At 43.0% G+C, this 24,568-nt stretch overlaps 2 protein-coding genes across 3 annotated transcripts in view; one reads left to right on the top strand and one right to left on the bottom strand.

The window, feature by feature from the left end:
* mrps7 (mitochondrial ribosomal protein S7) overlaps window positions 1-12,357 on the top strand; it is a 33,936-nt gene extending 21,579 nt beyond the window's left edge. The window contains exons 5-6 of one of the 2 annotated variants that reach the window (XM_063030846.1): window positions 4,847-5,064; window positions 10,907-12,357. In XM_063030846.1, the coding sequence (XP_062886916.1) occupies window positions 4,847-5,064; window position 10,907 (219 nt within the window). In that variant the 3' untranslated portion in view covers window positions 10,908-12,357. Of the gene's footprint in view, window positions 1-4,846; window positions 9,326-10,906 lie in introns of those variants that run through there. The other variant, XM_063030845.1, reaches the window with a different exon arrangement.
* Window positions 12,358-12,509: 152 nt separating this feature from the next.
* jpt1b (Jupiter microtubule associated homolog 1b) overlaps window positions 12,510-24,568 on the bottom strand; it is a 78,798-nt gene continuing 66,739 nt past the window's right edge. Inside the window, exon 5 of the mRNA XM_063030848.1 lies at window positions 12,510-12,899. Within this exon, the coding sequence (XP_062886918.1) occupies window positions 12,763-12,899 (137 nt within the window). The 3' untranslated portion in view covers window positions 12,510-12,762. The remainder of the gene's footprint in view (window positions 12,900-24,568) is intronic.

The raw sequence follows: 24,568 nt of genomic DNA, 5'->3' as shown, positions 1-24,568 counted from the left end.
CGTGAAATTTGTTTTGCAACAGCAGTGCATACAATATATTAAAAATGCTAAATTACAATAAGAAATATGTACAGGTCCACAATCCCTTATCCGAAATCTTAGGGGCCAGTTGCATTTCGGACTTCAGAATTGTCCGTATTTCAGATCCGCACCCCCGCCCCATACCAAAAAACACATCTGCTCAAGTCCCTTATTTAACCTGTCTCAGTGCGGTGGACTTTAGGACCCGGCGGCACACCAGACCTACGCACATCCTCCCGTATACTTTAAATCATCTCTAGATTACTTGTAATACCTAATACAATGTAAATGCAATGTAAATAGTTATACTGTATTGTTCAGGGAATGATGACAAGAAAAAATTTTATTTCGAACAAAAACATTCAATGAAACAAAAATATACAGCTTCAAACAAAGCTAATCAAACACATGGTAAATGACTTATTGGAATAAGTAGAACGTCACTGTCACTATAAAACTTCAGTAACTTGTCTTTCTGTTTCTTTAAATCATATACAGTGGTAGTTCCGACACTATTTTCTTTAGTAAGATGCCGCACAGACACACCACAATCAAGCTTCTGCAATAACTCCACTTTCTGCGTTATTGATAATGATAGATGCTTCCTTCTCTTTTCTCATTGTTACCCAGAAGGGTATCTGCAGCTCTTTTTGACATTTTCACAGTGAAATTAAACACAAAGTCAACAATGAACACAAAATATCAGCGAACACGTGTAACCAGTGCGAGCGCTGAGCCACAACTGACGTCTGGCGACCTCTGCTAGTGCTGCCACATCACATCTGAGTGACGTCAGATGACGGCAAAAAAAAACTTAGGTTTTCAGAGCTTTTTGGATTTCAGAATTTCGGATAAAGGAATGTGCACGTATATTTAAAAAAAGCAATTAAATTAATTAGTGCAAAACTGAGCAGAAAGTGTTCATGAGTTGTTTCATTTTCCATTTGGAAATCTGATGACAGAGGGGAAGAAGCTGTTGCTCAAATGTTGAGAGTGTGTCTTCAGGTTCCTATACCTGCTCCCAAATGGTAGCAATGAGATGAGGGCTTGTCAACTTCCTGTGCCTCCTCCCTGATGGGATGAGATGAGGGCTTGTCCTGGGTGATGCCGTCTGGTTGCCTCCTTTTTGGGGATGCCCCCGATGCTGAGGAGGGGAGAGCCCATGATGGAGCTAGCTTTGCAGCCTTTTCTGATTCTCTGTACCAGACGGCGATGCAACCAGTCAGAATGCTCTCCACTGAACATCTGTGAAAATTTGCTGGAATCTTTGGTGACGTCTCAAATCCTGATGAAATGTAGCTGCTGATGTGCCGGCTTTGTAATTGCATCAATATGTTGGGCCAGGGGTAGATCTTCAGGGATGTTGACACTGCTCACCCTTTCCATTGCTGACTCCTCGGTGAGGACTGGTGTGTGTTCCCTTGAACTGCCCTTCCTGAAGGCACAATCAAATATTGACATTGAGTGCAAGGTTATTGTTGCAAGAGCACTCAAGCACCCTCTCACTCCTGTACGGCTCCTCTTCACCATCTGAGGTTCTGCCAACAACGGTTGCGTCATCAACACATTTCTAGATGTGTTTGAACCACACAGTCATGGGCGTAGAGAGAATAGAGCAGCGGACTAAGCACGCATCTTTGAAGTGTGCTGGTGTTGATTGTCAGCGAGGAAATGTTATTTCTGATTTGCACTGATTGGTCTCCCAATGATCTGGTTGCAGAGACCCAGCTTTTAAACCTTGTTTATTAGTACTGGGGGTGCAATGGTGTTGAACACTGAGCTGTAATCAATAAACAGCAGTCTAACGTAGCTATTGCTGTTGTGCAGGTGATCCAGGGCCTAGTGGAGAGCCAGTGAGATTGTATCTTCTGTACCGCCACAGTAGGTCTACAGTAGATTCAATTTGTAGCAGGTGCAGGTCCTTGAAAAGGAGCTAATTCTAGCCATGACAAACCTCTCGAAGTGCTTACCCAGAGTCGATGCAAGTCCAGTTGGGCCATGGTCATTCAGGCAGCTCACCCTGCCTCCTGGGCATCGGCATGATTGTCACCCTTTTGAGGCAGGTGGGAAACTCCAACTGCAACAGGGAGAGATTGAAGGTGGCCTTGGACACCTCCCATCAGCTGGTTGGCACAGGTTTTCAGTGCTCTTCCAGTTACACCATCGGGGCCTGATACTTTGCAAGGACTCACCTTCTGAAAGATGTTCTGCTGTTGACCTCAGACGTAGATCGCAGGGTTTCACAGGTGTAGCTTTACTCTCCCTTTCAAAGCATGCATAAAAGGCGTGTTTCTGTGTAGATGCACATAAACAGGTGTAAATACAGACCACTAGTCTGTTATAAAAGGCGTGTTTCTGTGTAGATGCACATAAACAGGTGTAAATACAGACCACTAGTCTGTTATACTGCTTCTGTGAGCACACATCTGTAATTTGTTCATTTTAGGTGGCTTTGGCCATCATTTATATGTACTTCAGCCCTGAGTATATGCACATCTGCCTGTTTGTGTACTAGTATGTAAACATGTGATAACCATTGCTCATAGTCACTCCAGCCTCTCGACGTACATTTTTGTATATTATTAGAACAGATGTGTGTATCGGTATGCATTCATTCAACTTGTACAGACACTTGTGTAATGTGTCGATATAAGATTTACGTAGGTTTGTGCCTACCAGCCTTGTAACATGTAGACAAACCTGACCACACAGTCCCTGCCTCTCCATAAGTCCTGAAACAGGAACCTGCGGAGGTGTAAAGGTTGCATTAATCTATTGAAAACAAAATCAGTGAAAGAGAAGATATCTCTCACAATCCAGTGCACATTAGAACTGCATGCATACTTTTGAAGGGTAGTTACTGTTCGTGTTGGAATCAGAGACTATTACTACAAAGTGGCTGCCAACAAATAGAATTAGCGGAAACTCTAGTACATGGGGTAAGGAATCTATGGCACATGTGCCCAAGGATGCATGCACAAAGATTTTGTTGGTACACGACATGCACTATCACCCCTCGATTCTTTAAACCCTGCCCATAATTTAAAACCCATAATGATGATTAAAGATGAAATGGGGGATTTTTACAACCCGGGACCTGTGGTATGTTTTCACAGGAAGCATCTCGTGCCTGGATGGTTGTGAGAACACATGACATTGGATGGTTGAAATCCTCACAGACCTGATGAATACATCAATATTTGGATAGTAAATGGCAATACCATTTCAAGATGATATTTTTTTTCGATTGCCCTTTTAAAAGTTTAATAGTTTTTGAGTAGGTTTTCTGAAATGTTTCATTTATTTCAACCCCTCATTTTTTTTAAATAATAATGAATGCAAATAAACAACAGGATTATTCTTTTTCCTCACAAACGAGAAAATCTGCTGATGCTAGAAATCCAAGCCCCCCACACACACGGAGGGATAGAGACACCCGGGGGGGGGGGGGAACAGAGAGACACCTGGAGGAACTCAGCGGGTCAGGCAGAATCTATGGAAAAGAGTACAGTCAGCATTTCAGACTGAGACCCTCCTCCAGTCCTGCTGAAGGATCTCGGCCCGAAATGTTGACTGTACTCTTTTCCATAAATGCTGCCTGGCCTGCTGAGTTCCTCCAGCATTTTGTGTCTGTTACTTGGATCCCTTTTCCTCCAAGTCCATAATTATTGTTACTAATTCATTAATAATAATCGCTGTTCAAAATTACTGTGGTTTGTGAGAGAATTTTTTTAGAGCACTTAAAGATGGTGCACATGTTCTCAAAAAGGTTTGCCACTCATCTACACTGCTTCACCCACTAGTCCAAGCAAGTGGGTCTCTAACCTTATTATCACACTAGGGATGCTGTGAATCCCGGCTCCTGCAGCAGGAGCAGCAAACTTTACCACAGTATACCATTGCCAGTGCTGGGTGAGTTGGGTCAAATGCTGCAGCTGTTGAGCACCAAGATGTCGGACTCAAGTGCACCCCGACAGAACATATCATGGTCACCAGTTTTATCATTTCAATGTTTAAAAGCAAACATAGCAGGTGCTGAAAATTTGGAATGGGAGAGAAGTGGTTAATGTTTGGTTGGTGACCTTTCATCAGAAGCAAAAGAAACTAGAAAAATGAAACCTGATTGGAAAGGGGTGGCGTTAGCATTTTCTTCTTTGACTCTGTCCTTATTGATTTCTCTATTTACACCTGATATTAACAAGCCTTCACCACTCTCTCACAGCCAGCACCACCCCAACTGCATCACTCCATTACCCTTGGTCTCCAACCTACCATAGATATTCCCTTTGTTCTTGCCGTCCCTCCTCCTTCCCTGCAACTATTCCAGGTTCTAATCAAAGGTCATTAACTCTGTTTTCTTCTCTCCCCAGAGGCTGCCTGTCTTGCTAGGTGTTTCCAGCATCCTGTTTGCTGGTGATGTTGTTGAAAGAATAACTGGTGTCCAGTGTACCCCAGTAGTACACTTTCTCATCAGATATGTAACCTCAGACCTTAGCCACATCTGAGATGGTAGATGGTAAATGAGCCTACCAGTGAGATGTCCCCCAATATAAGATTAGCTTTATTTGTCACGTGCCCGTTTGTGTAACCCAGTCCAGCAATGAGCTGGGGACACACTTCTGGCACCAACGTAGCTTGCTGATAGCTTACTAACCCATACATCTTTTGAAGGTGGGAGGAAACCAGAGCACCCGGTCACAGGGAGGACACATAAACACCAAAGCATTGTGCTAACCGCACCACTACCGTGCTGCATGTTTAACACTGGTTTATTGGATTGGACATGGTTTGTTAATTTTATTCCCTGGGTTATTTCCTGTTGCAGGTTCCGACACCGCTTAAGGACAATCGCCGTCGTTTTCTGGCCATGAAATGGTTAATTACAGAGTGCCGTGACAATCGGCACCGACGAACTCACATGCACGAGAAGTTATCCCAGGAACTGCTTGCTGCCTTTAAAAATGAGGGGAATGTGATCAAACGGAAACATGACCTTCACAAAATGGCAGAGGCTAATCGAGCCTTTGCCCACTACAGATGGTGGTGAGATGTAGTACAGATGGAGCTCCGAACTTAGCAATTCGAGCTGGAAAGAATGGTGCAATCTCTCCAGCTTGGTGTTTAAAGTGTACACTGTGCAGTTATCTTGGTGCAAATACCCCCCCTATGGACTGACCATGTCTGCCCCAGATGGCCTGGGTTGGTTGGGGTTGTATGGTGACTCTGGCATCATGTATGTGCTGAGGGGAGGGGCGATTTGTTGTCTAGTGTGGGGAGTGCTCTGTGGCAGACCATGGGCTGGGGCACTGCCAGGTGCAAAGAGTGACCAGCGTCCCTGGCTGGAGGATGGACGCTGTGCTCGAGGAAGGAGGTGACAGTGACACTAACATATGAGGAGTGACTGACACCAGGCCTACCTCTGAGGCTCTTAATGACCTGTTTAATTTTTTTTTAACTCTTTACAAACACAGCAGAGATATCCCAGGGAGATAATAGTCCACGGGAAGTGAGAAGCTGTAAAGGAAGTTTCAGCTCCCATTGAAGTGCCCGGGAAATGTCACCATTGCACTGGGCATTTTTCTTCACATTTGCACCTGCCCACAACGTTTTAATCTTCGTAAATGGTTTCTTAAATCTCCATGAATCAGCAATGCCAATCCTTCACAGTGCAAATGTACCTTGATTCAACTTTTGGGTGCAAGCACTGACCTGTATTGAATCCATTGTTTGGCTGTGCATTCACTTTCTCTACTAATGTCACTTTTCTAATGTGCCATCTATTCAGAGGTGTTCAAAATCAGGAAGGATTCTAAATTTAGATGAAATAAACAGATGATTTTATTTGTTTTAATACTAGTGTGGTAAGGATTTAAGGCAAGATCCAGTGATTCTCACAATGTGTGTTTAGCTTAGGACACACTGCCTCATACGATGGTATGTTTCAATAATACAGGAAAAACACAACTGCATTGTCTCCCACAGTCATCGCACACTTAATGGCCTGAATGACTTTGGTTAAGAAAGCAACCCAGGGACACCTTTATGGGCAGTTAGGGGTGGGAATTATTGGCTTTGTCAGCGATCTGGCGTAGACTGAATACATTTTAAAAACCATAATGTGCAGAAGATGCTCTGGGTCCTGATGCTGGCGTCTGACCGGAAATACTGGGTGTTATTGTACTTGGGAGGCCTCCAGTCAAGGGACAATCCAATCCAATTCAATGAGAACCCGGACAACTATTAACTGAGCCATGGACAGAGATGAGGAAATGCATTTTGGCTGTCCAAGATTACCAGAGGGAGCATTCTGACTGCACATTGCATATTTAGTTTGAAAATGTGATCATAAGACATAGGAGCAGAATTAGGCTACTCAGCTCATCAAGTCTGCTCCACCATTTCATCACGGCAGCTTTGACACCCTGATTAACCAAGAACCTATCACCCTCTGCCTTAAATATACTCAGTGACTTGGCCTCCACAGCTGTCCATGGCAATGAATTCCAAACATTCAACACTCGCTGGCTAAAGAAATTCCTCCTCATCTCCACTCTACATGGACATCCCTCTTCTGAATCTGTGCCCCTGGTCCTAGACTCAACCACTACAGGAAACGTTCTCTCCATGTCTACTCTGTCTCGGCTCAATATTTGGTAGATTTCAATGAGATCCCTGGGCAAGTACTGGCCCAGAGCCATCAAACACTCCTCATATGTATCACGCACAGTTCAGCTGGGTCTCCTAAAATAGTTTTTTCAAAAAACCACAACAAATTCAGAGTGAATCAAATTATTAGCACATAATATTTACTTGCGAGGGAAGATCTATTTCCATACATTAAGTTGGTAGCTTAATCCTATAGCTCAAAAAAACCCACTTTTATATTTTTACAGAGATAAGTAATTAGGTGGCTCCATCCCATTACGGCATTCCTCTGTTATCTGGATCCATGCATTTGTTCTTTAATCAGTCCATTTTTCTTTTAAGGCTTATCCCCCCCATGAGAGCTGTGTCTTGTTTTTCTCTGTAGTCAAAACATTCTTTATTATAAATATACCCGCTTTCATAAAAACACACAGACTGCTTGTAAGCCTCCATCCAAACCAGCAAAGCACTCTGTGATCACAAAGGTTCCTTTATGACACAATACATTTAACAAAAGTCACAAATTCATAAAGACTTTGGGGTTACAGATATATTTCCACATACGTTAACACTTTCATTCCCAGAGTCATTCTCATGAACATCCTCTAGACCCCCTCCAATGCCAGCACATCTTTTCTTAGATAATCAGCCCAAAACTGCTCATAATATGCCAACTGTGGTCTTACCAATGCGTTTAAAGCATTAGCATCACATCCCATTCTAGTCCTTTGCAAATGAATACTACCATTGCGTTTGCCATCCTTACTAATGACTGACTCAACCTGCAAATTGACTTTTAGGGCAGGTGTTCCCAACCTTTATAATGTCATGGACCAATACCATTAAGCAATGGGTCCATGGACTGCAGGTTGGGATCCCTTGTCCTAAAGTTTAGGGATCCTGTTCTAGGACTCCCAAATCCCTTTGTATCTCCAATTTCTGAATGTGCTTCCTGTTTAGGAAATTATCTGAGCCTTTATTCTTTCTACCAAAGTACAAGACCATACTCTTCCCTGCGCACTATTCCATCTGCCATTTCTTTGCCCATCTAATCTGTCCAAGTCTTTCTGCAGACTCCCTGCTTCCTTAACATTACCTGCCCCTCCACCTATCTTGGTATCATCTGCAAATTTCCATTCTTTGCCTTCTGCCAGTCTATCTTCTGTTAATGCTAGTATCTTCCCAACTACTGAAAGCAAGCTAACTGGCTTATAAATTCCTTTCTTCTACCTCCCTCCCTTCTTAAAGAGTGGAGTAACACTGGCAATATTCCTGTCCTCTGGAACCATTCTGGAATCTAGATATTCTATAAAGATCATTACTAATGCTTCCACAATCCCTTCAGCTACTTCGTTCAGAAGTTTGATTGCCAAGCACCTTCTCATTAGTAACAGCATCTACACTCACTCCTGTCCCCTGACACTTTCTGGCATACTGCTAGTGTCTTCCACAGTGAAGTCTGAAGCAAAATGCTTATTAAGTTTGTCAGTATTTCTCTATCCCTTATTACTATCTCTGTGGTGTCATTTTCCAGCAGTCCAATATCCACTCTTGCCCTTTTATATACTTTTTATAATATCGGGAAAATCTTTTGGTGTCCTCTTTGATATTTTTGGCTAGTTTACCTTCATATTTCATCGTTTCATGTTTTTTTTTAGTTGCTTTCTGTTGGTTTTTAAAAGCTTCCCAATTCCCTAACTTCCTACTGATTTTTGCTATATTATATGCCCTCTCTTTTGCTTTTATGCTGCCACCCACAGCTGCCTCATTGTCCTTTTGGAATACTACTTCATCTTTGGGATGTGTCTATCCTGCACCTTCCGAATTGCCCCAGAAGCTCCAGCCGTTGCTATTCTGCCATTATCTTTTTAAAAAGGTTTTATTTTTTAACCAACAGAGCCACAACACCCCACCCCCGCCTACTTGCCTGTCCTTTTGATACAGGGTGTATTCTTGGATGTTAAGCTCAAAACTATTCTCTTTTTTCAACCACATCTCAGTGACGCCCACAACGTCATACCTGCCAATTTCTAACTGTGCTACAAGATCATCTACCTTATTCTGTATACTGTGTCCATTCAAATATAACACCTTCAGTTATATTCATTACCACCGTGTACACTTCACCTCATCCCACTGTCACGTACCCCATGACGGGTTAAAGAACCAGCAGAAATGGAAAAGATAGATATACTTTATTGATCCCGAGGGAAATTGGGTATCCAAATCCAAAAACACTTTGGAGTCTGGTATTGTTATTCACTAATACTATTTATTAGTAACTACGCAATACAGTAATATAAATGCAGATATATCAAACAGGTCAGCAATGATTTTATATATGGAAATATAAAAAACAAGCTTCTTCAAGCCTCAGTAAATGGATACAGTCTTCGACCAGCTAAGCATGGAGCATTCTCATTCCTTTGAGGTCAACCACACTGTGTCATCTGATCTTTATCCTTGAAGTTATCGAGCATGTTATTTTAAATACAAAATAATCTGCAGATACTGGGGTCAAAGCAACACTCACAACACGCTGGAGGAACTCAGCAGGTGGGGCAGCATCCGTGGAAACGATCGGTCGACATTTTGGGCCGGAACCCTTCGTCAGGACTGAAGAGGGAAGGGGCAGAGGCCCTATAAAGAAGGTGGGGGGAGGCTGGGAAGGAGAAGGCTGGTAGGTTCCAGGTGAAAAACCAGTAAGGGGAAAGATAAAGGGGCGGGGGAGGGGAGGCAGGGAGGTGATAGGCAGGAAAGGTGAAGAAGGAATAGGGGAAAACACAATGGGTAGTAGAAGGTGGCGGAACCATGAGGGAGGTGGTAGGCAGCTGGAGGACGGGGGGGGCAGAGTGAAATAGGGATAGGGGGAGGGAATTACTGGAAGTTGGAGAATTCTATGTTCATACCAAGGGACTGGAGACTACCTCGACAGTATCTGAGGTGTTGCTCCTCCAACCTGAGTTTAGCCTCATCATGGCAGTAGAGGAGACCATGTATGGACATATCTGAATGGGAGTGGGAAGCAGAGTTGAAGTGGGTGGCTACTGGGAGATCCTGTCTGTTTTGGCAGACAGAGTGGAGGTGCTCGACGAAGCAGTCTATCGCTTATTGCATCCGGTGCTCTGGGAGCGGCCTCCTCTACAATGGTGAAACCCGACGCAGATTGTGGTTTCATGCTCCTGTGATTGTTTATCGTATCCTGGCAAGTAGGTAGAAGAGATGCCGCTCAAAGCACCAGGAGATCCTGTGAGGAAGGCAATATCATTTCAGATACAGAAAAAATTAGTAGTGTTGTCTTAACCTAAATCCTGACGCTGAAAGGATTTAACTTCTGAGTGTAAGGTCCAAATTCTTATACATGTGAACACATAACAGTGATAGTTACATCACTTTATTTGCCATTTGTTACGTTCTGTAATAATCATTGACCACTTTCACACCAGGTACAGGTGGGTCAGAAATGTGGGGGATCTCTGCTCACATGTCCATAAGTTTGTAGTATATCTGTGGTTAGACTAGTTGAATATTTCAATCATACTTCGCAAATATTCAGGAATGGTTTATCTTCAGGAACTCAAGTAGGTTATTCTCATTCAACAAGTTTCCTCTTGCACCAGTATCCAAACCGAAGAATTTATTATTTATTCCTGAAATGGTTCCTGATCTTTTCCCATCAACCACTGCCTCATTATCTTACACAAGTATCAAGTCAGGCTTCTATAGAGCCCTCTCTGTTGAGCAAAGGTAGGTTTTGACATATGTGACCCCATCCATATTTGCTTACTCTCTCCAAACACCATTCTTATCATACCTCTAATCTTGCACTCTGACTTGGGGTACTGGCCTGAAACAGGTATCCGTGTTCAGCAGCCTCTGCATATTTTTGTCTGCTGTAGACTTCCAAAGTTAGAGGTGCATGTGGTCGGTTAGAGATTGTACTTTATGAAGGTGTTAAGGAATTTATAGGATTTTCAGTGGCTATTAAATGTCATGGTATCATACAGTACTACAGCACAGAAACAGGCCCTTCAGCCCATCTAGTCTGTGCCAAATTATTCTGCCTAGTCCCATCAACCTGCATCCTGACCGTAGCCCTCAATAGCCTACCCTCCCATGTACCTATCCAAACTTTTTGAACGTTCTGCCTATCCATCCAAGTACTTGTATATCCTGTCACTTAGAATACCTTCCAATAATTTACCCACTACTAACGTCAAGATTCCCAAATTATTCTTAGAGCCTTTCTTGAACAATGAAACGACAAAGGTGGGAGGAGAAGATGACGGCACAACACAGTGGCCACTCCGGCGGTGATGTCTGTTATTTGTCAAGAAGGGTGCTGTGCACAATCCTGATTTGATGGAGACTGGAGACGGACGTGAGAACACAGAGGAACATCTGTGAAACTTCTGAAATGTCTGCTTCGCTACTGCTGCTACTGTGTGATCCAGAATCTCCAGAGGAGAAGGCCCTGAGTCCTTGGCTTTGCTTGTTGCTTGGCGGCTGGGGCGGGGTCAAAGTGCTTGCAGAGACTGTGTCAGAGGGGCTGGTTGGAGGCTTGAAGTTTTTGGACGGACTCACGAGTCCGCTGTGCTCGGGATCACGTTTCAGTTCTTTACCCCAGAACAACACATGATTGTGCTATGCCAGTCACTATTCTTATAACCATATAGAAATTACAGCACGGAAACAGGCCACCTCAGCCTTCCTAGTCCATGCCGAACTCTTACTCTCATCTAGTCCCACCAACCGGCATTCAGCCCATAACCCTCCATTCCTTTCCTGTCCATATAGCTATCCAATTTAACTTTAAACAACAACATCGAACCTGCCTGAACTACTTCTGCTGGAAGCCCGTTCCACACAGCTACCACTCTGAGTAAAGAAGTTTCCCCTCATGTTACCCCTAAACTTTTGCCCTTTAACTCTCAACTCATGTCCTCTTGTTTGTATCTCCCCCACTCTCAATGGAAAAAGCCTATCCACATCAACTCTATCTATCCCCCTCATAATTTTAAATACCTCTATCAAATCCCCCCTCAACCTTCTACATTCCAGAGAATAAAGACCCAACTTGTTCAACCTCTCTGAAATTTAGGTGATGAAACCCAGGTAACATTCTAGTAAACCTTCTCTGTACTCTTATTTGGTTGACATCTTTCCTATAATTTGGTGACCAAAACTGTACACAATACTCCAAATTTGGCCTCACCAATGCCTTGTACAATTTCAACATTACATCCCAACTCCTATACTCAATGCTCTGACTTATAAAGGCCAGCAAACCAAAAGCTTTCTTCACCACCCTATCCACATGAGATTCCACCTTGAGGGAACTATGCATCATTATTCCTAGATCCCTCTGTTCTACAGCATTCTTCAATGCCCTACCATTTACCATGCATGTCCTATTTTGATTAGTCCTACATGTAGGCCATTCTCTCATCACAACTAGAACAACCGTCACTGGAGGTTGTTCCTGACTGTGCACATCAAACTTTGCAGCTCCTCCCGTGGAGGGTCAGACACCGAGCCAATAGGCTGGTCCTGGACTTACTTCCATCTGGCATAGTTTGCATAGTTTGATTGTTTGTGGTTTTTGTAATGCTATATTTATGCTCTATTTTTGGTTGGTGCAGCTGTAACGAAACCCAATTTCCCTCGGGATCAATAAAGTACATCTAAGTATCTATCTATTAAACCCACAACTTACTCCAACTGCACCCACTGCCTGCCGCATGCACCCAAGTACAATAAGACAATGCTCACACTTGTTTAGTTTGTGCACAAAGGTCTGAAGGATGAAGGCAGTTGTATTTGGAATATTTTTTATTTGCATCACAAATCACATCCAAATACAAAGTCCAAAATGCCAGAATTAAGTCTGAAGTCACAAGAAAAACAAACACTCAGTACTTTACATCACAGGGAATAAATGACGCGTGCCTTTTCCAGCAGGCCTCATGTTTAGAGCACCTATGGACCATTCAAATGTAAAGTGCCAATACAAAATGGTGAAGCTCAAATTTTAAGTTTACAATAAAATCAACATTTATTCAGTCTGCAGCTGAGATAATGAGGTGAACAGTGGATTTACCCCAGCACAAGGCTAGACACTCCACCAGGTGGGACTTTCTTGGGCCTTAATGATTCAGGTTGAGCAGACTCTACTGGGCTGGGCACACACTCTCCTCTCTTTCCCTGGGCTTCCATTTGGTTTTCAGTTTCAGCTGGAGAAGAAAAACAAAAATTAGACTGAGAATCTGTAGTTCTACTTGAATTAGGAAACTTTCAATCCTATTAATTAAACCATTTGAATGGTTACACCATTAATTATAGCAGTGCAAAATGAGAAAGCAATACACAGCATTCAGGAAGGACAATGCAGAGGGAATTCTACAGGAAAAAACCAACAGCATCCACAATATAGCAACACACTGATCCATCAGCTTCAATTGGGAAATCCTTTGGGATTACAGGTATAGTGAAATGTTGGTACTTCACAAGGCACTAGCAGTGAGAACTCCAAGTTAGGGAGCGACATGACAGAGGTGTATAAGAGGCACAGATGCAGTGGACAGCTAATGCAATGGTGACTGGAGGAAAGTATCAGGGTGGGGGGGATGTCATAGGCAAGTTCTTTACACAGGGCAGTGATTCCCAACATGGGGTGGTTACTTGTCCTAAGGGGGCATTAGGGAAAATAGAAGTCACTGGGGGCATTCATGAATCTTGGGGGTGGGGGGGGGGAGGTTGGAAGTAAGCAGCACCCTAACTTGAGACATGGGGAGAGGAGGGAACATCCACAGACCATGAGAGGCCTGCGTCGGGCATTTTCATGCCTTACAAGGCGCAGATTGGAAGTCTGTGTGGGGCGCCACTCCTCGCACAGACTAGAGTAATGTGTGGTTAAGTGCCTTGCTCAAGGGCATAAACACGCCGCCACAGCTGAGGCTCGAGCTCGAACTAGTGACCTTCAAATCACTAGACGAATGCCTTAACCACTTGGCCACGTGCCCAACTTGAGACATGAGACCTGATCAAAAAAAAAGCCGCTGGAACACAGGAAGCAGGAAGAACCATAGCTGTACAGGCAGTGAGCACTCTTCACAACGTGTCTGAAACTCGGCTATCTCATCTGACCTTATCCAACCGAACAGACATTATGGGGATACATAAATTAGCAACCAGGGTGTCCAACAGTTCATCTCAACTCATGGCATAGAATGAGTTCATGCAATTTAACAGTTGATAAGTCAAATATACCCACTCAACTTTCTCTACAACTCTACAGAAAACAGGCTGTGCAATGATACAGTGCTGGCTATAACCCAACGGTAAAATAGAGCCAGTGAACCTGTTGACCCGAGGATTGAGGTGTCCAAAGCGAACTTTCTTCATGTGTGGTCAAGAACCATCTTTGGAGATAATGAGACCCTACATGATTGGTCAATCGTGCTAACCAGACTAGTATAAAGGTCGTTTGCTGAACACCAACCAGCTCTCTCCAGACTAACAGATTCCAATCACAAATCCTTGTCAACACAATTTTCATTTGTGCAAACACGAGGAAATCTGAAGATGCTGGAAATTCAAGCAACTAACAAAAAAATGCTGGTGAACGCAGCAGGCCAGACAGCATCTATAGGAAGAGGTACAGTTGATGTTTCGGGCTGAGACCCTTAGTCAGGAAGGCCTGAAATGTCGACTGTACCTCTTCCTATAGGTGCTGCCTGGCCTGCTGCATTCACCAGCATTTTGTGTGTTTCTCTTTCACTGTTGTGATCATCTTCATCTTTGCCTCACTGCTCCTTCATATGTTGCTACCTTCGTTCCATCTGTGTCAACTCGCTGCCGTTGTGAACATTTGATAGACATTCCTAGTTCTTTTAAAATTTTAATTTAACCCTGTTAATGATGGATAAATACATACGGTGCCATCTCTGAGTCTGAAGGCGGTGAGGCCTTTGGTTCTAATCCTGCTAAGAAACAGAAACTACAGAAAGTGCATCAATACAATGTTTCATACCTGGAATATGGTTTTACTCCGTTCCTGTTGGATCAGTGATGCCCCATGTGTCTTACTTGTAATACTGTACTGTCTAATAAAGCCATGAAACCATTAAGATTGCAGGAACACTTCCATAAAAGACACCCTGAAAAAGCTACTTCTGGTAATACTGTTCCAGAAGACGAAAGCAGCACTTGAAAAGCGTTGCACACTCAAGTCATTTCCCCAAGAAAGCCAAACAAAATGACCTTGATAGTGGTCTCATTGCTTCATTATAATATTTCCAAAATGACAGCAGTGTGGAAAGATTAATAATGCCTGCTGTATCGGAAGAGCTCACCACTGTTCACAAAATGGATTCCAGTTTTTAAAAAAAAAAATCAATACCTCTGAGTAACAACTCTAGTTTGTCGTATTGATGAAATGAGTAAAGACATTGAGTATCAACTATGTGCAGAGCTACAAAAAACTATTTGGGATACAACTGGAGTTGTGGAAAGTCAGTTGTGGAAGTCAACAAGTCATTGCTGATGGCGTATATACAGTTTTTCAAAAATGGAAAAGTTTTAAGAGATTCTCTTTTGTAAAAAGCGGAAAAGAAATCAGAATCAATTTACGATGAGCTCAATATATATATTGAGGATAGTAGTCGTCTGATTAGGAACATTTCTTGTGCAACAGATAGAGCGCGCCATATATGACAGGTCACCATGCTAGTTTAGTGGCATTTATGACAAAAGTTCCAAGTCCGTTTGCAATCCATTGTGCAATTCATCTTCAACAACTTGCAGCCAAAAACCTGACTTTTTCCAAGCATGACTCTTGCGATATCTATCAGACTTAAAGCTCATCCATTAAATAGCACAATATTTCACCAGTTATGCCAAGATAACGATGCAGAGTTTGAATGCTTGCTTCTTCACACTGAAGTGCATTAGCTGTCAAAAAAAGGCTGCTGCTTAAAGTGTTTCTTTGATCTTTTTGACACTGGTTGACTGAGCAAAAATTCAACAAGAGCTTGGGAAACAAGACAACATTCATGTGAAGATATGGTATACCTCACAATCTGTATGACAAAATGAACATTCTAAATATGAAAGAACAGGGCAAGAATTTCTATTTAATCCAGGCAAAAAGTGCGGTGTCCACTTTCATCAGAAACTTGGAAATATACAAGCAAAACATTGGTAGAAGAATATTCTCAGTTTCCCTGCATGGAAAGTATGGCACCATCTTTGACAGACGGTGATTTGCAAGAGTACTGCTTATACCTGCAGCCACTGAAGGATCTTCAGAATTGATTTAAGGATTTGAATGACCTGGAAATTCTATACTGGGAAATTAACCCATTTCTTTGTAAAGTAGAACAGGAAGAGAGCTTGCAAGAAATTATTGAAATTCAGAATGAAGCAGCAAAAATGCTTTTCAAAATGTCAGCTTTTCTGGTACAGTATGTGGCTATACTGTCATACAAGTGCTTTAGGGGTGTGTTAGGCTGAAGAAGGTTGGGAAACAGTGCATTAAACTCAATGCACATGGATGATAGAGAGCAAGTGGAAGAGAAGTGTTAGACTGATCTTAGAGTAGGTGTAAAGACTGACTCAACATTGTGGCCCGTTATCTATGTCTGAGACTCTAAACCTACTGCGATAAGGAGGATGCGGGGAATTTTAATGGAATCTTTCCCCCTGAACAAAGATTGGAGTGCTCAGGGTATAAGTGTTACAAATTTTAAAAAAATCAGGCCCTCTGGTCTATCTGAAAGCAGAAAAGACAAGGAGATTTTGGGCCATTGCTGTACCACAGCCTCCTGCAACTGGGATAAGTTGAGAACAGAAATTATTTGGACACTTGCACTAGAACTGAACCAGCAGTGGATACAGAACCTGCAGTAAAATGTAGAAAGCGTGTTAAAAGCACATTGACAACAGCTTAACCGCTCGACTGGATTTTGTATCACATAATATCCAGAAACTGGAAGTAAAACCATCTGGCTTAAGTCACAGTCAAACCAATCAGTTGGTTGAATGTGCTTATTTTGGTTAAGATATCCAAGTGTGCATCTATCTGAACACTTACTAGGCAAAGCATTTGGGATTACTTGGGTCAGTGAGTTTAAAGGATTAGGACTGTGCATACTATTAGTAAAGAGGATTGTTGAATGTGATGGTACCTTTGGATTAAAGAAATTTAGTCAAGTAATCTTGTCTCCAGTTCTCTCACCCATGCAAATCCACAGAACCTATTGAATTGATAATACACAGTACAGACTCGCACTGAATGCCACAATGGAGAAGGAGAACTTGCTTCAATGCCAGATGTGGGTCTGGCGGATCATACACGAGCCAGTGCAGAAAGTTGATCCGTGGACCACACCAGTCAGACAAGCTAGTTATTGGCATAAACATAGACTAAGGATTAAAAATAAACAGAAAATGCTCATCAGAACAGAGAATGTTTCAGGTCAATGAATTTCATCGGAATTGGAAATGAGGGAAAAATAGTCTGTGATAGGCTAGGGACCAAGATTGTTCAGTTTAAGATAGTGAAGTTTAAGAGACTACTGGACAGGTATATGGAGGAATTTAAGGTGGGGGCTTATATGGGAGGCAGGGTTTAAGGGTCGGCACAATATTGTGGGCCGAAGGGCCTGTACTGTGCTGTACTATTCTATGTTCTATGTTGCAAATGCTGACAGGAGCCCCAAAAGCTACTGGTGAATGTTAGTATGATAGTCAATCTTGCCCGATCTGTCTAGGGAAGTGTAAATAGAGGGAGGTGAATCAGGCCAGCAGAGATAAGCACTGGAATAGGGGCTGCTGAAAATCTGTCCAGTGATGATCACAAAGGGGGGGGGGGTAAATACCAAATATGGAGTGGGAAGTCTCATCTGAGCAAAGAACCCAGAGAAACTGGGAGAATGGAATAGGTTACTTGCAGAATGCAAGATCTGAGATGGTGTAGTCATGTTGTGGAAATCTGTGGGCTTGTATGGCAGCCAGAGGTCATGGTACATGTTGGTACCAATGACAGTGTTCAGGACCTCTACGCCTCTCCTGCCTACAAGTTTAGGGAGTTAGGAAGGAGTCCAGTAGTCTCTTAAACTTCACTATCTTAAACTGAACAATCTTGGCCCCTAGCCTATCACAGACTATTTTTCCCTCATTTCCAATTCCGATGAAATTCATTGACCTGAAACATTCTCTGTTCTGATGAGCATTTTCTGTTTATTTTTAATCCTTAGTCTATGTTTATGCCAATAACTAGCTTGTCTGACTGGTGTGGTCCACGGATCAACTTTCTGCACTGGCTCATGTATGATCCGCCAGACCCACATCTGGCATTGAAGCAAGTTCTCCTTCTCCATTGTGGCATTCAGTGCGAGTCTGTACTGTGTATTATCAATTCAATAGGTTCTGTGGATTTGCATGGGTGAGAGAACTGGAGACAAGATTACTTGACTAAATTTCTTTAATCCAAAGGTACCATCACATTCAACAATCCTCTTTACTAATAGTATGCACAGTCCTAATCCTTTAAACTCACTGACCCAAGTAATCCCAAATGCTTTGCCTAGTAAGTGTTCAGATAGATGCACACTTGGATATCTTAACCAAAATAAGCACATTCAACCAACTGATTGGTTTGACTGTGACTTAAGCCAGATGGTTTTACTTCCAGTTTCAGCACAGTATAGATCAGTTAGAAAAGTAGGCAGAGAAATGGCAGATGGAATTTTACTTCCAGCCTCTCACGGGACCTTTCCAGAATGGCAGGCGGTGACTAGTGGGGTACCGCAAGGCTCAGTGCTGGGACCCCAGTTGTTTACAATATTTATTAATGACTTGGATGAGGGAATTAAATGCAGCATCTCCAAGTTTGCGGATGACACGAAGCTGGGTGGCAGTGTTAGCTGTGAGGAGGATGCTAAGAGGATGCAGGGTGACTTGGATAGGTTGGGTGAGTGGGCAAATTCATGGCAGATGCAATTTAATGTGGATAAATGTGAAGTTATCCACTTTGGTGGCAAAAATAGGAAAACAGATTATTATCTGAATGGTGGCCGATTAGGAAAAGGGGAGGTGCAATGAGACCTGGGTGTCATTATACACCAGTCATTGAAAGTGGGCATGCAGGTACAGCAGGCAGTGAAAAAGGCGAATGGTATGCTGGCATTTATAGTGAGAGGATTTGAGTACAGGAGCAGGGAGGTACTACTGCAGTTGTACAAGGCCTTGGTGAGACCACACCTGGAGTATTGTGTGCAGTTTTGGTCCCCTAATCTGAGGAAAGACATCCTTGCCATAGAGGGAGTACAAAGAAGGTTCACCAGATTGATTCCTGGGATGGCAGGACTTTCATATGAAGAAAGACTGGATGAACTGGGCTTGTACTCGTTGGAATTTAGAAGATTGAGGGGGGATCTGATTGAAACATATAAAATCCTAAAGGGATTGGACAGGCTAGATGCAGGAAGATTGTTCCCGATGTTGGGGAAGTCCAGAACGAGGGGCCAGAGTTTGAGGATAAAGGGGAAGCCTTTTAGGACCGAGATTAGGAAAAACTTCTTCACACAGAGAGTGGTGAATCTGTGGAATTCTCTGCCACAGGAAGCAGTTGAGGCCAGTTCATTGGCTATATTTAAGAGGGAGTTAGATATGGTCCTTGTGGCTACGGGGATCAGGGGGTACGGAGGGAAGGCTGGGGCAGGGTTCTGAGTTGGATGATCAGCCATGATCATAATAAATGGCGGTGCAGGCTCGAAGGGCTGAATGGCCTACTCCTGCACCTATTTTCTATGTTTCTATGTTTCATGATAGCACATGCCCTCTAAATCAGGCAACATCCTGATAAACCTCTTCTGCACCCTCTCTAAAGCCTCAATACCCTTCCCATAGTGGGGCGACCAGAACTGTATGTAAAACTCTAATTGTGGCCGAACCTAACCAAAGTTCCAACCGCCTGACTTCTGAACTCAATGCTTCAACTAAAAGCAAGCATTCCATAAGCCTTCTTAATCACTTTCAATGAACTTGGATCCCAATATCACTCTGCTCAGCAACACCATTGGACAGCATACTGTCTTCTTGCATTTGCCCTACCAAGGTACAACACCTCCCATTTATCTGGGTTAAGTTCCATCTGCCATTTCTCTGCCTACTTTTCTAACTGATCTATACTGTGCTTTATTTTTGCAGTCTTCTACACTATCCACAACTTCACCAATCTTTGTATCATCTACAAATTTACTAATCCTTCTATCTAAATTTTCATCCAGCTCATTTACATACATCACAAACAGCACAGTTCCCTGCGGAACACTACTAAATACAGACCAACTCGAGTAAGTCCCTTCAACCACCCCGTCTAAAATGCACGAGCCAGTTCTGAATCCCAACAGCCAACTTGCTGCGAACCCCATATATCTTAATCTTCTGGACTTTGTCAAATGCCTTACTAAAATCCATGTAGACAATATCCACTAGTATACCCTACCCTCAATCTCCATCAATCATGTTGGTAAAGCATGATCTGCCACGCATAAAGACACACTGGCTCTACCTAATTAGGCCATAGGGATAGGATATATTAGGTTTTCAAACACTCAGAATTTTCTCCAGCAATTTCCTTACAACTAATGTGAGATTCATCACTCTATGCAAAGGGTCTACGTGAGATGCAAAAGGACTAGGGAGTCCTTGTGAAGAACACCCCAAAAGTCAACTTGCAGGTTGAGTCTGTGGTGTGGAAGGTAAATTCAATGTTAGCATTCATTGCAAGAGCTCTAGAATACAAGAGCAAGGATGTGATGCTGAAGCTTTATAAGGTACTGGCAAGCCCTCACCTCAAGTATTGTGCACAGTTTTGGGCTCCTCATGTAAGAAAAGATGTGCTGGCTTTGGGGAGGGTCCAGAGGAGGTTCAGAAGGATGATTCCTGGAATGAAAGGGTCATCATATGAGGAACATTTGATAGCTCTAGGTCTGTACTCACTGGAATTTAGAAGAATGAGGGGATATTATTGAAACTTTTCACAAAAAGTTGATTATTGTTGAAAGGCTTAGCCAGAGTAAATATCAAAAGGATGTTTCCCATGCTGAGGGAGTCTAGAACAAGGGGGCACGGCCTCAGGATAGAGAGGCATAAATTTAAAACAGAAATGCGGAGAAATTTCTTTAGCTAGAGAGTGGAGAATTTGTGGAATTTGTTACCACAAGCAGCTGTGGAGACCAGGTCTTTGGGTGTATTTAAGGCAGAGCTTGATAGGTTCTTGATTGGACATGGCATCAAAGGTTACAGGGAGACGACCAGGGAGTGGAGCTAAGGAGGGGGCAAAAAGAATCAGCCATGATTGAGTGGCAGAGCAGACTCAATGGGTCAAATGGCTTAATTCTGCTCCTGCCTTATGGTCTATAGTTCCCAGAATTTTCCCTTGCTCCCTTCTTAAATCGAAGTACATTAGCCACTCACCAGCCCTGCTGCAGGGAGGTTATAGAAGTAGCTCATTTAATTGTGCAATTCCAAATGAGGTAATAGACTCTGCTCCACGAGAAATGTGTTCATTTATAGTGCCTATAAAAAGTATTCAACCCCCCCCCCCCGAAGTTCTTTTTTTTTATATACATAAACACATTGTATCACAGTAGATTCAATTTGGCTTTTTTGACACTGATAACAGAAAAAGACTCATGTTTTCACTTTGACAAATCTACAAAGTGATCTAAATCAATTACAAATATAAAACAAAATTTGATTGTTAAATACTCACACCCTTTAATATGACACTCAATCACCACTTCTGCAGCCAATTGGCTTTAGAAGTCACATAATTAGTTAAGGTGTCCTATGCATAGATATATCTGTTTGCAGTTGTGTTTCAATTGCTTGTAGTAAAAATACACCTGTGTCTGGAAAGGTCCAACTCTGGTGAGTCAGTATCCCGGCAAAAACTACACCATGAAGACAAAAGAACTCTCCAGGCAACTCCACAAAAAGGTTATTGTAAAGCACAAGTCAGAAGATGGTTGCAAGAAAATTTCCAAGTCACTAAATATCCTTTAAAGTAAGTACAGTTAAGTCAATCAAGTGGAAAGAATATGGCACAGCTGTAAATCCCTCTAAAGCAGGCCATCCTCAAGAACTGAGTGCTGTGCAAGGGGGACTAGTGGGAATTAGAATTTTATTTCTTATATCCATCGCACAACATAAGGTAGTAAAAAAACCTTTGTTGCATCTCCGTCACTATGTACAAGCAATAAGGAAGAATGTGGGAGGATATTGCCAAAACACTAAGATTGTAACATAATTGTTTTGTATTCATGTACAGTTAGAGATGCAATCAGATCAATGTGTATTAACAAATCTGATGGCCTGGTAAAACCTGTCCCAGAGCCTGTTGGTCCCAACCTTAATACTGCAGTACCATTTGCCAGATTGAAGCAGCTGAAGTAGTTTGTGGTTGGGATGGCTGGAGTCCCCGATGATCCTTCGGGCTCCTTTTAGGCACCTGGTGCTGTCAATGTCCTGAATAGAGGAAAGTTCACATCTACAGATGCACTGGGCTGTCGGCACCACTCTCTGCAGTGCCCTGCGATTGAGGGAGGTAGTGTTCTCATACCAGGCAGTGACACAGCCAGCAAGGGTGCTCTTGATGGTGCCCCTGTACAAAATCCTGAGAGTTTGGGGACTCGTGCCAAACATCTTCAGCCATCTTTGAGGTGAAAGAGCCGCTGTTGTGCTTTTTTCACCACACAGCCAGTCCAGGCAAAATCCTCGATGATGTATATTCCAAGGAACCTAAAACTACTCACCGTCTCAACTACAGTCCCACTGATGTCAATAGGGGCTAGCCTGTCTGTTTCTCCTGTAATCCACGATCACTCCCCGGCCCCCACAACACTAAGGGAGAGGTCGCTTTCTTGGCACCACTGTGTCAGAACATTGACTTCTCTGTCTCATTATTGCTGGAAATAAGGCCCAGTGTCATCTTGGAACTGTACATGATAACACAGTCGTGGATGTATAGGGAGTAGAGGAGGGGGTTCAAGACACAGCCCTGGGGTGGCTCTTGTGTTGAGAGTCAGAGAGGCAGAGGTGATCCGCCAGGAAGTCCAGGATTCAGCTGCACAAGGCAGGGTGCAGGCAGCAGAGGTCTCTGATCTTGACAAGCCTGGAGGGGAATAATGGTGTTGAATGCTGAAATGTACTCTAAGAACAGCATTCTAACACAAGCATCCCTCTTATCCAGGTGAGCGAGGACGTGTATAGTGCTGCGGCTATGAGATCTTCTGTTGATCAGTTGTGTCAGTAGGCAAATTGTAGGGGGTCCAGTGTGGCTGGTAGCATGTTGCAGATGCAGTCCTTAACCAGCCTCTCAAAGCATTTGCTTATGAGTGCAACAGGGCACCACTCATTCAGGCATGCTACATTGGTTTTTTGGCACAGGGTCAATGGTGGTTGAAGCAGGAGGGCATTAGACACTATGAGAGGGAGAGATTAAAATGTCTGAACATACCAGCCAACTGTGCCACACACACTGAGTACTTTGAGGGAGGCCTCCAAGAGACCTATGACAACTCTGGAGGAGTTGCAAGCTTCAGTGGCTGAGATGGAGAGACTGTGCATATTGGCTGGGTGCTTCACCAGTCACGACTTCATGGGAGCAGCAAAAAGAAAGCCACTATTGGGGGGAAAAAACTCAGATGAAATCTCAGCTGGAGTTTGCTAGAAGGCACGAGGGAGGCTCTGAAGTCAGCAAGGTTCTATGGTCTGATGAAACCAAATTTGAATTTTTTGGCCAGACTGTTTGGTGTAAGCCAAACATTGCAAATCAAAAACATAACATTTCTACCATGAAGCATGGTGGTGGCTAAATCAAGCTGTGGGGATGCTTCATTGCAATAGGCCCTAGAAGGCTTGTGAAAGTAGAGGGCAAAATGAATGCAGCAAAATACAGGGAAATCCTGGAGGAAAACATGATGTAGTCTGCAAGAGAACTGCAACTTGGGAGAAGTTCTGTTTTCCAGCAAGACAATGATCACAAGCATGTTAATGTCCTGGAGTAGTCAAGTCAGAGTTCAGACCTCAATCCAATTGATAATTCGTGGCTGGACTTGAAGAGCGCTGTTTACTCACGATCCCCATGCAATCTGACAGAGCTTGAGCAGTTTTGTAAAGAATGGGGGAGAAAAAAATAATTGTACTGCCCAGATGTGCAAAGCTGATAGAGATCTATCCATAGATTCCAGGCTGTAATTACTGACAAAGGTGCGTCTAGTAAATACTGACAAGGTTAACAATTGTAATAAATTTAGACAAACTTGTAGAAATTTGTTTTCACTTTGACACAAAAGTGTCTTTTCTGTTGACCAGTGTCAAAAAAGCCAAATTAAATCCACTGCGATTCAATGTTACTAAACAATAAAACAAGAAAACTTCCGGGAGGAGGGCGAATACTTTATAGGCACTGTATATAATAGATAGGGGACGTAATGCACTGTACAATTATAGTATCAGCCTTAATACCAATCAGTGGAAAGGAGTGCAGGGACAGAACTGCAGTCACATACCTTCCCTTGCAAAGCTGACAAATGAACCAAATCCAGAAAGGAAAAGAAAGGTTTACATTCCAAAATGTACCTCAGGACCCATCCCCTGGACTAATAGCAATCCTAATTCAGTGGTCACCACGACATACCACAAGATAGTGCTTGTAATGGGGAATTTGAATGAGGCAAGATTACCAGATTTGTGCAAAATAGGTGAAGGACGGGAGAATTGGTGAAAAATTAATGGAATAGATCGAGGGGAAAATGGAGCCATACAGAATGGAGTGTATTGTTAAGGAACAGCTTCTGCTCTGAATAACAGACTGATATCAGAATGCAAA

This window comes from Mobula hypostoma, chromosome 22, assembly GCF_963921235.1.
Source record: "Mobula hypostoma chromosome 22, sMobHyp1.1, whole genome shotgun sequence".
Taxonomy (NCBI): domain Eukaryota; kingdom Metazoa; phylum Chordata; class Chondrichthyes; order Myliobatiformes; family Myliobatidae; genus Mobula; species Mobula hypostoma.
This window is presented reverse-complemented; position numbering and strand designations above follow the sequence as displayed.